General features: G+C 39.4%; 1 protein-coding gene across 3 annotated transcripts in view; it reads left to right on the top strand.

Moving 5' to 3' along the window:
* Positions 1-11,680, top strand: part of LOC125448323 (zinc finger protein 148-like) — a 67,959-nt gene extending 56,279 nt beyond the window's left edge. For all 3 annotated transcript variants that reach the window (XM_059643329.1, XM_048523571.2, XM_048523570.2), the window contains one exon: positions 8,497-11,680. In XM_059643329.1, the coding sequence (XP_059499312.1) occupies positions 8,497-10,101 (1,605 nt within the window). In that variant the 3' untranslated portion in view covers positions 10,102-11,680. The remainder of the gene's footprint in view (positions 1-8,496) is intronic.
* The last annotated feature ends 1,143 nt before the right edge of the window (positions 11,681-12,823 follow it).

The raw sequence follows: 12,823 nt of genomic DNA, 5'->3' as shown, positions 1-12,823 counted from the left end.
CTGAATACAGACCATAACCATTAGATTTGCAAAAACAGTGCTAATATTGATTATAGGCTTGTGTTACAGGAACTGTGTTAATACTGAGTACAAATTGCTGTATTACAGGAAGTGTTAATACTGATTACAAGGGACTCTGCTATCGGGACATGTTCGTTGTTGAGGCCCCCATAGAATCATAGAGATCGGTACCTTTGTTAGATGAATTTCCCCATCATAGCCAATGGAAATAAACTGAGAGACTTTTTTTCTTAAACTTTTAAGGCTTTTGTCATAACACAAACTAAAACTGATGTAGATTAAATGTTAATCAACAGGTAACCTATACGTCACACTTAAGAAAGGTGCTTTTGCATTAACTAACATGATGGGGATATGGCCCAAAGTCACTCCCAACTCAGCAGTGGAGGTTGGGACCAAATATGGCACCAAGATTGTGAACAGACTGGCTTAATCTCGGACTATTGCTAAGAAGAGGGATGGAGTTGGGAGCTCAGGAACAGGGTTTGGAGTGAGGGCTGAAAACAATGGCTTCAATCTTCCTAATATTTAATTGAAAGATATTTCTGCTCATGCAGTACTGAGTGTCTGATAAGCAGTCTAATAAATGAGCAACAGTAAAGAGTTGTGATAATGGTAAGTTAGAGCTTGGTGTTGTCAGCATGCATGTGCAAACTAATGCTGTGCCTTCAGATGCCCTCACTCGGGCAGCATGTGGGTGCAAAATAAGAGAGGGCCATGAATAGATTGTAGATCATGGGGTCACCAGAGGAAATTGCAGGAGCAGGATGCAGCATTAATGCTGCCTAACCCTATAGTGAGCAGGATTTAGTTAGTAATGCTGTTGTTTTTGTGAGAAATTTGAGAGTCTAGGAAGTCAGTTTCTTAACCTGGACTGCCTCTTCAATGTAGCACTAAGGCTTTGTTACGTTATCAACTGGTGGTACTTTCTGATGCAACACTAAATGCCTGCTTTCCCAGGTGAACAGTAGAAAATTCAGTGGTGTACTTCATGAAGGGTGTGTGGAGGTTCTCCCATTGTATGTATTTCTCCCTCAATCAACCCCACCAACAGCAGATTCATTAATCAGTTATTTCATTTGTTGTCCATGCAGCCCTGCTGTGCTATAATAAGCTTCCATTTTTTGTCATCGTAACAGTTATTGAACCTCAGTATTAATTTCTGGAGTGTTTGGGCTATCCTGAGGGGATGGTAAATGGGTAACTGAATGGAGTTCCTGTCGTAACTGCAGCTGCAAAGAAAGTACTGCTGCCATCTGTTCTGTTGCAGAAGTTGTAAACAATACATTAGGCAATGACTAATAGGTCTAAATAATGCCTGTCGGCCTCGCATTATTGCAGCAATGTGAATACTGCCTTTAAGGATCAGTGTACTTCTTTACAAACATACTTCATTACAAGAGCAGTAGCAATTTAGTGTACAATCAGTGAGCAGTATGAGTACTGCCTGAAGCTACTAGGCTATGGTGCAGTCTTCATGTTGCAAAAGGTTTATGTGTTACACTAACATGGCTCCTATTATATAGGAGCAGCTTATAGTGTTGTATTACAGGAGCTCGGAGTACAGCCTAACAACGTTGCATTAGAAGAGGGAGATGAAAGCTGCCTGAACAAATTGTATTGCAAGACAAAAATATCAGAACTACTCAAATATAGTATTACATGCATTTTGGATAGCACCAATGAGCCTTGCATTGTAGGAGCAATGCAAATAGAATGCACAGATCCTGCACTGCAGGAGCAATGCAAATAGCATGCACAGGTCCTATTTTACAAGAGCAACATAAACATCACCAACAGGTCCTGTATCATGAGCAATGAAATGGCACCCACGGAGCTTGTATTAGAGATGTCATATGCACACTATGTTCATAAACTACAACAGAAACAGTATGAAAGATGCCTAATGCGTCTGTATTACAGGAGCAGTGCACATATAGCTTCTGGGATCTGTACTTCAGTAACAATGCAAATGTTGCCTGTGGAGCTTGTAATAAAACAACAATGAAAAGTGTTCAGTATTGCATCTGCAATGCACACATTTCCTGAAGGAAATACAGCAGCAAAAATGTCCAAGCGTTCTGTCTTACGACAGCAATGTAACTGTTGTCCAAAAATCATGCATCAGAACAGAAATGCAAATATTGCTAAAAGATTCTGTTTTACAGCAGCAATACAAAAATTGCAGAAAGGTTCCGTATTGGAGCAACAATGCAAATATTATCTAACAATATAACATTATAGCAGCAATGCAAATATTTTCCAGTAATACAGTAGTAATGCAAATATTGCTAAAATAAATATTTACAAATGGTTCTGTTTAACAGCAGCCGTGCAAATATTGCCCACATGTGCCTTACAGTAGCAACAATGCAAATATTGCTGAATGGGTCTATAATGCTGCAGCAATGCAAAAACAAGGTCCTTTCTCACAACATCAATGCAATTATTGCCATAAGTTCTCATATTACAGCAGCAGTGCAAACTTGTATTACCGCATCAAAGCAAATTACTCAAAGGTACAATATAACTGCAGCAATGAAAATATTGATTTGTAGCATTAGTGCAAATATTGTCAAATGGTTTTATATTCCAACAGCAATGCAAATATTGCCAGAAAGTTCTGCATTACAGTAAAAATGCATATATTACTGAAAGGGCTTTTATTATACCAGTAATGCAAATATTGCAAAAGGTGTTACATCAGCAATGCATACAGTACCAAAAAGTATAATCCTCCTGCAGCAATGCAAATATTATCCAAATCTCCTATATTCAGCAGCAACGAAAATATTACAAATTAGTTCTGCATTACAGCTGAAATGAAAACTGTGACAAATGGGACAGTAGTATAGCAGCAATGGCAGTATTGCCATGTGGTACAGTATTATAGCAGCAATCTAAATATTGTCCAAAGCTCCTGTACAGCAGCAGCAACTAAAATATTGCAACATGGTTCTGTACTGCAGTTGTAATGCAAGTATCACCAAAGGTATAGATTTTTGGCAGCACTGCAAATATTGCTAAATGCTACCGTATTGCAGCAGAAATGTAAATATTGTTCCAAGGAACAGTTTCACCGCAATGTGAATATACCGTCCAGAGGTACTGCTTTGCAACAGCATTATAATTACTGCCACAAGCTTCTGTGTTAAAACACCAATGTAAACATTGTCCAGAGGTGCAGCATTACAACAGCAGTGCAAGTAATGCCCAAATATCCTACGGTATAGCAGTGAAGTAAATGTTCCTTAAAGGTCCGGGGTTACCCAAAGCTGCAGAACTACAGCAGCAATGCAAATTTTGCCTTAATCTCCAGTGTTGCAGCAGTAAAGCATCTCTTGCCTGAAGGTACAGTATTACAGCAGTAATGCTTACGTTGCTGAACAATTCTGTGTAACAGCAGCAATGCAAGTTTTATCAAATGACTGACAGCAGCATAGCAACTATTGCCCAAAGGTCCTATAGATCAACAGTGCAGATTCAAGTACTGCCTTTGCAGTTCAATCTGAATTTTTTTTCTATTTTGCATGACATTACAACATCATCGACACATTGCAAGTATTACCTAAAGGGCCTGTATTACAGAAACTGTACAAATACTCCCTACCACTTCCGAACATACAACAGCAATGCGAATAATGCCTCTACGTCCTTCATTAAAGGAGCAATGTAAATACTCTATTAACACTTTATTTCAATTACGTTGAGAATATTTTCTAAGGATAACATATTCCACAACAAAATGAATGATGCACTTGGTGTTATATTAAAGAAGCAATGTGTCTGCTGTCTGTATGCCCTCTATTATTGGAGCTGTGTGAATAATCTTGTAGTACCAGAAAATGGGAGCAGAGTGAATACTACCTACAAGTCCCTTTATTGCAGAGGTAGTCTGAACAGTCTTTGCAGTACTGTGTCACAGAATCATGGTAAATTTTCCTACAGTTATTGTATCAAAGGAGTATTGCTAAAACTGCAGAATGTATTAAAATACATTGTGACTGTGCCTGTATCTCCTGTATTACAGGAACAAAATGAATGCTGCCCACAGGTATTTCACTATACTAACAATAAGAATACAACCTTATAGTTGCTTTAACATGAGAAGTGTGACATGAACCTGCAGAATTCTATTACAATGATGATAATGCTTGCATTTTATGAAGTATTATCTCTGAAAGTTGACCGTGTTAAATATAATTGACTTATTCATCACTTCAGTCACTTTCAAGGATACAAACAGGTTCATTGAGCTTCCCCATTCATTTTACTTTCGCTGTTTAGCCCCACATTTCTCAGGTAGGGTTGCCACTGGCCTTCCTTACTGCATGGCTATGATCAAAATAGCAATTGGGGAGCACTGTTAAATGTAGTTCTGTTATGTGGCACTCAAACCAAAGGCTTTTGGTGAATAATTATGTCCTAGCTGTATTGAACATACGAACAGTAATGTACCTGAACTGTTTGAACCCGTAAGCATGTGTTGGAGAGATGGTGTGTCAAATTATAGAATGATTAAATTATGGAATGATTACAGCACAGAATGAGGCCGTTCAGCCCATAGTTTCTGTGTAATTCATCCAGAGCCACTCCCCAGCCTCCTCCCCATAGTCCTACACATTCTTCACACATTGAAATTTTGAATTTCCTCTTGAATGCTTCAGTTAAACTTGCATCCAACACATGCTCAGGTAGTGCAGCTAGCTCTTGCCCACTTGCTGAAGAAAAAGTTTTTCCTCAAGTCTCCGTATCTTTTTTTTTGTCAATTAACTTAATAGTACATGCTTGGCTCTCAATCCTTCTACCAATTGGAACAGTTTCTTCCTATCCGCTCTGTCCAGATCCCTCATGACATTGAATACTTCAAAATCAAATCTGCTCTCAGCCTTCTCCAAGGAGAACAGCCCCAACTTCCCCAGTCTGTCAGTGTAACTGAAGTTCCTCATTCCAATGAATCTTTTCTGCGCCGTCTGTAGTGCTTCTGTACCCCTTTAGAATTGTAACGTGTGTTTTCTATTGTCACTACATTATTCCTACCAAAGTGAATCACTTTGTACTTTCCTCGCTCTGTTTGGTACTTGTCTGCCTATTCTGCTAACTTTCCAGTGCCCCTTTGAACTTCAATAGTGACCTCCTCTTGGTTCAAAATACTTCCATAATTTATTAAATGTATCCTGTACACTAAGACCTGGGTTATTCATATGTATCAAGATGATTAAGGGACCCTACAATGACCCTTGGTGATCTCCGCTATAAAGCTTTCCACAGTCTGAAAAACAACCACTTACCATCATCTTCTGTTTCCTTACACTCAATCAATTTTGTATCCGTGTTACTATTGTCACTTCTTCTATTCCTTGAGCACTGACTTTGCTTACATGTTTGTGTGTGGCCTTCTGAAAGTCCATATACGCCATTACACCATGATTGCCCTGATCAACCTTCTCTGTCACCTCATTAAAAAACTCGAGCAAGTTAGTTGGTTATGATGTCCCCTTAAATCTCTGCCGGGCTTCCTTAATTAACCCATATTTTCCCAAGTGACTGTTAATTTTTGTCCCAAATTATTGTTTCTAAGTACTTTACCACTGAGAGGTTAAACTGACTGACATGTAGTTGCTGGGCTTATCCGTACAACCTTTTTTGAACAAAAGTGTAGCATTTGTATTTCTTCAATCCTCAGGCACTACCTGTAGCTGTGGGGTCACCACGTCCATAAACATGCTAGCCATGATGCTTTCCTCATTATGGATGTGCTTAACTGACATTGACTAATGCATAAACTGCTAAATCTTATAATAGTTCATTGGATGTGGGCATCATTGGCAAGGCCAGCATTTATTGCCTATTCCTAACTGTTAAGAGTTAACTCTATTACTGTAGTGAGCAGTCATGTCTAGGCCAGATCAGGCAGATTTTCCTCCCTAAAGAGCATCAATAAATCAGGTGGGTTTTTACAGCAGTTCATATATGGTCACCATTGGATTTTATAGAATTCAGATCCTACCATCTGGAGTGGTGGGATTCAAACCCATGTCTACAGAATGGTAGCCTAATGTTCTGGATTACTAGCCCAGTAGCATTATCACTATACCACCACCTACCCATTTGATGACACTTCCTGCACATCTGGCTATCCAGGTCACTGGAACGTTCTTGGAATTCCCACATTGCACATTGTATACTGGAGAGGTTGGAGTTACCCTGCTGTTACTCTATTAGGTAATAAGTCTTCATACCTTTCTTTTAAAGAAGGAAACACTCATCAGATTATCAGTTCCATTCCATTGATGTCACTTTAAATATGGGTAAGTTAATTGAATATTTTATTTGACCCTTATTTTAAACAAATTGAAACGTTTAATTTCTCTGCTCTTTGGGCTAGTTCCCTAACTTTAGAGATGGTAGAGCAAAGCTACAGTAATCACCAGCCAATCAACTCTTGGCATTCCTGTAATGTCACAGTCTGAATTGTTTTTCTCATTTTCCAAACTTGAATGCACTCCGGTCCGCAGCAACTGCTGATTCTTGCTCCAGGCAGGGTGAATAAGAAAGAGCTGTAAAGAATAGACATACTGGACTTGAAACATCAACTCTGTTTCTCTCTCCACAGATGCTGCCAGACCTGCTGAGTTTTTCTGCCGTTTTCTGTTTGTTTCCGACCTTTGTAGTAATTTGATTTTTCTTAAATGTTATGTATTTCAAAAATAACAAGAATATCTTTTCTTCAGTACATGTCTAATTTTAAACAAAGCCCAATATTCAAGTATGGTCTTAAGGCAAAGAGAGCATATGTATAACATTGGAACCCATTGTACAAGGACAACCTTTGGAGGCTGTTTAATGCTCCATACTCTGCCACAATGCAATATGTGTTGTACACAGTGTTCTGTGTAATACCATGATATAGCCAACTTTGTATTTGCATGACTTGAAAATAGACATTTTACTTGAAAGTATGTCGGGCTATTTGGATGTGATTTGCACCTGGTACATTTGTGATGCATGGGGCTTTGATTCCAAGGTGATGTCAATCAGTGAAATAAAATTGATATTCGTCTGTAGTTTCCAGCAGCAGTTACTGGAGACATAACAAGATTAGAATTGAGAATCATTTTTTTTCCTCTTACCACCCCAATCAAGTGGGACTGAGGTCAACACAAGTCATTGTATCGCCTGTGCAAGAGCTCAAACCAGGTAACTGATTACAGAATTGAGAGTAGACCATAGAATCTTGTGATCTATATGATGCAGTTACCTACAAAACCCTCTTAGCAACACGTGTGGCATTGGTTGTATTACCTGCCACCTTGAGTGCCAATGTGAGCCCTGCATAGCCTTTTTTTTGGGAACATCTGCCAAACTAAATCCTGCTCAAGCACTTGAGAGGCCAATGGTATGTCCTGGAATCAAGGCCCCTCACAATAACTTGTCAAAGGCGGTCATCTGTTTTGCACAACAGTGCCAGTGTGGGCTGTTGCTGGTACTACACTCATCCAAGACCTCGGCTGGACTCTGATACATAGGTGAGTGATGGTGGGAGGGCTCTTGTGCAGCATTGATAGAGGTGGGTGCCTGTCAATGAGACAATGCTCGCTCAAAAGTTCCTGACAACATCCTAATACAGGGACCTTCAATTAGGCACTGAAAACCTTTGAATGAGGGAATACCCACAACAACCAGTGGCACTAATTACCCACTTAAGGTGTTCGGTTGGCAGTGGGGCAGGAAAGCCCTCCATGGACTTTGCTAGTTTGGACTAAATTCAAGGTGTAAAATGGAAAGATGGCAGCGCTCCCGCCCACTTCCCTCCAATCTAATATAATGCCTCCCCCCTACCACTTCCAAACTCACCACAGTAAGGAATAAAATTCCACCCCCAGTTTTCTAGCATGATGTGATTCACACTAGTTAAGGTTTTTCAACACTGTGTTATCAGAAAGGAAATTTCTAAATTAAGTCAATTTCAGGTGCATTTGATTTACCATTATTTGGCTGTTTTTTGCCACACGTGTTCAAGTTTGATGATGGATGAGACTGTGCTGGAAGCTGAAAGTCAAAAGGTTACAGTGATTGATTTGTAAGAAGAAAATTGTCTAGTTTTAAAAGAACTGGGTGGGGCGTAAAACAGGCATCCTATCCATTACTGCCACCTCTCCCACTCAGGAACATTCAATTCAGCCCATCGTTTTATTTCATTTCAGAATTTCATTGTTTCACATCGCTATAAAGTGGAATCATAAACAGTTGACAATATATTCAAAAGTGCCCCATACCACAATCAATATCATTGTTTAAAAGTGTGAAACATTATAGGACATGTTGCAGTTTTTCACTTTGCCTCATGTCAAATCTGTCTTTAGCGTTCTAACCAGCCAAAATCAAAACAAACCTTCTTGTCCATTGTTGCTTTAATCATAAACTAGTAAGCAATAATGACTTATTAATTCTCTCTAATGCGTTTCCTTGCAGTATTTTTCTAGAACTGATCGTTTGCTTAAACACAGAAGAATGTGCCACGAAAATCAAGGGAAAGCTCCTGGCAAAAACCCAGCTATGAAAACCGAGCCAATTATACTCGCAATCAATGCAGAAAATAGTTTCCTGTCACCTGTAAAGGACATCATTAATCCAAGGAAAAAAGTCAAAACTGCAGAGAAGTCAGCATTGGCAACCCTTGATAAAGAGGAGACTGGTAACCCAGCAGAGGGTAAGATGGATAAGGGTGAATGTGTAGAATATTACACCAGCAACTTGAAAGTGAAGGATGAATATAAAGTGGAGCAGTGCTCGCTTGTGGTTGCACATTCTTCACAGAATAATGATCACCTTGGGGAAGCATATCAGAATCAAATGAACCTGCTGCCAACAAAGCTTATTCTGAAGAAGGTAAGCCTGAAGAAAAATCAAAAGACAACGGAAGAATTGGCTCAGACCTTGCCTGTTTCTGGCAATTTTGATGCCACAAAAGTCAACAAATATACCTATGCTATGGTAGACAACCCTGATCTTCTGACAATGGAGGGGCCTGGTGCTGATCAGGGCCAAGATGCTTCACGCAAACCAGGAGGCAACAGCAACTATGATGATGCAATGCAGTTTGTAAAGAAGAAGCGATTTTTGCAAGGGACTAGCAGCACCAGTAGAGAGTATGCCTTAACTGTAGGCCAGATCCCAATCCAGCCAGCTGCAACACAGGCAGCTAACACACCTGTTGGGGACACCAGTGGTAGCGCACCTATGCTGGTGCAACCCAATAACACTGATCCAAAAAGCAGTCAGGACAAAAGTGGGATTCCTGACGAAGTTTTGCAGACGCTGTTGGATCACTACACCAACAAGGCAAATGGGCAGGTTGCGTTTTCTGTCGATGCCCAAGCCGCCTCAAATATAACTGTGAGCTCTACGGACATTACTAATGTGCCACCATCTGAGCGAGTCAATGAGAGTTCCCAGCCAGCAGTCACAGACAACTGTAACATGCTCCATGAGTATTCAAAGTTCCTCCAACAAGCTTTGGAAAGGACTTGCCACAATGATAGCTACTCGGCTGAGCAAGGACTTGCATATGAGACTGAAACTCACCCCCTAACTGGAAGCCTTCCAGTGCAGCCTCTGTTTTCTACTCTAGAACGACAGGTTTTTGCAACCATGGTTACTCAGCATGGCTTCAGACCTGAAGTGGGTGCCCCTTTGAGGATACCATCACAAAAGGCTCAGTACAGTTTATTAACTGGTGAATCCCAGCATCCTTTTGCTTTCATACCAACTGTAACAAGCAGCAACAGCATCTCTGCACCTCCTGATTTCATAGAGCAGGTTAATACACAGAAGAAGCGAGAGGAACCGCCAGCACACCACAATCACCAAATGGACACATTTGGTCAAGACTCTAGGTTCTCGGCTGTTGGAGGAGAAATGACTCCATCGTTTAGCAACAGTACTGGTGGACAGGTGAACTTAAGAATCCGACAAGGCAGCTCAGACTTCTCGGAGTTTTCTTTGGTAAACGTGCCAGAGGCCAGGGATCAAATGAGTGCCTCATCGGATGTCACAGGGGGCCAAGCCTTTAGGTGAAATGATTTGGTCATAAAACTTGGGATCAGAATACATGCATTACTGTTTTTGAATTGCTCAACAAAGAAAAACTTATCAATTTTTTTTAATTTTTAGAGAGAAAAACTATTAGTGATTTTATCAGGAAGGCATTTTAAAGTCCAGTACCGCTGTGTATTTCCCTTCACTGCTAACACAGAAAGGGGATATTGATCTTGTCTGTGTATGACTTTCTCCAAGCCCTCTGTATTTCTGCTTTATCAGAAACATTTGTCTGCCAGTAAACAGAGCTGATAGAAAATAACTCTGAGACTGGCATTGATACAGGTTCAGTAATTATAACAAAACTGGCATTTATTCAGTTGCAGTAAATACCTGGATAATTGCATTTCAGCTGATCAAATAGTTACTCCAATACTGGCACTAGTACAGATCCAATAATTACCTCAGTACTGTATGTGTACAGTTCAAATAATGCCCTGGCATTGGAATTAATGCAAATCTAACAATTATGACAATGCTATTTTTAATCACATGTTAACTACACAGAAATTCATGTTGTGCATTTCCAGTAAAGAACTGGCATTGATGTAGATGGAATAATTGCCCTCTTTTATTACTTCACTCATGAGGTGTAGGCATCCTGGTAAAGCTAGCATTCATTGCCTGTCACTGTTTGCTAATGCGATGGTGATGATGAGACTCCTTTCTGAATCCATCTGAATGGATTGTGATGCCATTGCAGAGGGCAGTTGAGTGGCAACCACGTAGCTGTGGACCTGGAGCTGCATATGGACTGGACTGGATAAAGACAGCAGATTCCTTTTTCCAAAGATGTTAATAAACCAGGTGGGTTTTTGCAACAATCCAATTGTTGTGTAGTCATCATTGCTGATACTGGACTTTTGTTCCAGATTTTATTTAATCAATCAAGCTCTCCAGTAACATAACCTTTATGCTACTATACCCTCTTTAGTAATATGAACATTTATCCATTATCCTGAAATTCTTATTTTTATTTGTTCATGGGATGTGGGTGTCACTGACCAGGTCAGCATCTGTTGAAGTGCACTGGAGAAGGTGGCCATGAGCTGTCTTGAAAATTGATTTTTAAAAAAAGTCAATGTTTATGCTGGTACTAATATCATCCAGAAATAGAAAAATAAATTGTAAAATTGTAGGAGGCCAATTAACCCATCTGGTCTCTGCCAGTACTTCTAAATTTCATGATCTCTCCCTTACTGTTTTGGTGAGTAGCTTAATTTTTTGCCCTCTCATAACTAATGCAATTGCCAGTTGAAATAGTTTTTTTTTCTACTTTACCTTATCAACTGCCTTTATCAAACTTGTTTGTAGTTTCATCTGTTCCAGTGAAAACAGCCCTAAATTTTTAGTCTGTCCTAATGGCTAAAGGCTTTCAATCTCGTTATCATCTTCATGAATTTCTTCTGCACTGTGCCTGTGGACTTGACATCCTTCTGAACATTGCATCTCCAAAACTACATATTCTCATGGCCTAATCAGTGATCTGTATAGATATAGAATGATCTCTTTGTACTCCATGGCCCATTTATAAAATTTTACATTTATGTACTTGAAATCAGTCTCGACTCCCTTAAAATGTTACCAGTTAGCATAAATTATTTCTGTATTATTCTATCCAATATGTGCAAATATTCATTTTCTGACATCTAAATTTTATCAAATCTACAAACCAGTGTACATCCTCGTGGAGTCAATAACTGCCAACCTTCACAATTAATTTGTATGCTGCCAGTTTTTGTGTTGTGTATGCACTTTATCATTGTGTCCCTCTAAATCCAAGTCATATATGTGTACTGAGAGGAACCCATACTACACTGACCACTAGTGGACACCAAGGCATGCCTTCAGTTCAGTAAAATATTCTTAATAATAATCTGTTTTCTGTCCTTGAGCCAATTTTTTTTTAATCCATGCTGCCTCACTCCCAAATTATACCATTGAGGTAATTTTCAACTTGCTACCCTGTGCTGACGTCGCAGATCAGTGATAAGTGTCTGATTTACAATGTTATGGTTTAATCCACCCCGTCTCCCAGTATTCTTAATTTAGTCAACAAGCTTCCCATGTGACATTTTATTGTTTGTGTGTTTGATATCAGTGCACCAAACAGATACTGTATGCCCTTTATCAATTCCCTTCACCCTGTCTTGAACTCTCCAACATGACGTCTTTTAAACATTCATACAGTCTAAATAATCCCGGATATTTCCAGGTGAGTCTTAATTTTTATCATGTATTATGAAATCCAGCAGCAAACCCATAACAAATGTTTGGTCTATATTATCCAACTGATCGCTTTCAAATCATTTTTATCCCTAAAAAAATGAGTCCTTAGGCATTAGATTTAGACCCTAAGATGACCAGAAAATTGTTAGAGTCTCTGCCAATTCCTCCTGATGTGAGGAGTATTCCAGAATGCAAGCATTGCACTTTCCTGATTCCTTCACCATCTTTTAAAATTACATTACTTCCTTAACTATATTTCTTTGTCATAAATAATACTAATGTTCCCATAAATAGGTGCAGTAATAACCCTAATTTTGACAATGATCCTGCGCAATAATAACCCTGGTACTAACATTGATCCTCCTTTGATATTACTCCTTATATTGACGTTGGTGTTCTTGTGATGTTAGCACCTACAGTGATATTAACCCTATGATTGATATTGACACAGCTCCGATATTACCCCTCATAT

This window comes from Stegostoma tigrinum, chromosome X, assembly GCF_030684315.1.
Source record: "Stegostoma tigrinum isolate sSteTig4 chromosome X, sSteTig4.hap1, whole genome shotgun sequence".
Lineage (NCBI taxonomy): Eukaryota > Metazoa > Chordata > Chondrichthyes > Orectolobiformes > Stegostomatidae > Stegostoma > Stegostoma tigrinum.
The sequence above is the reverse complement of the archived record's forward strand: the minus strand, read 5'-3'. Positions and strand labels throughout refer to the sequence as shown.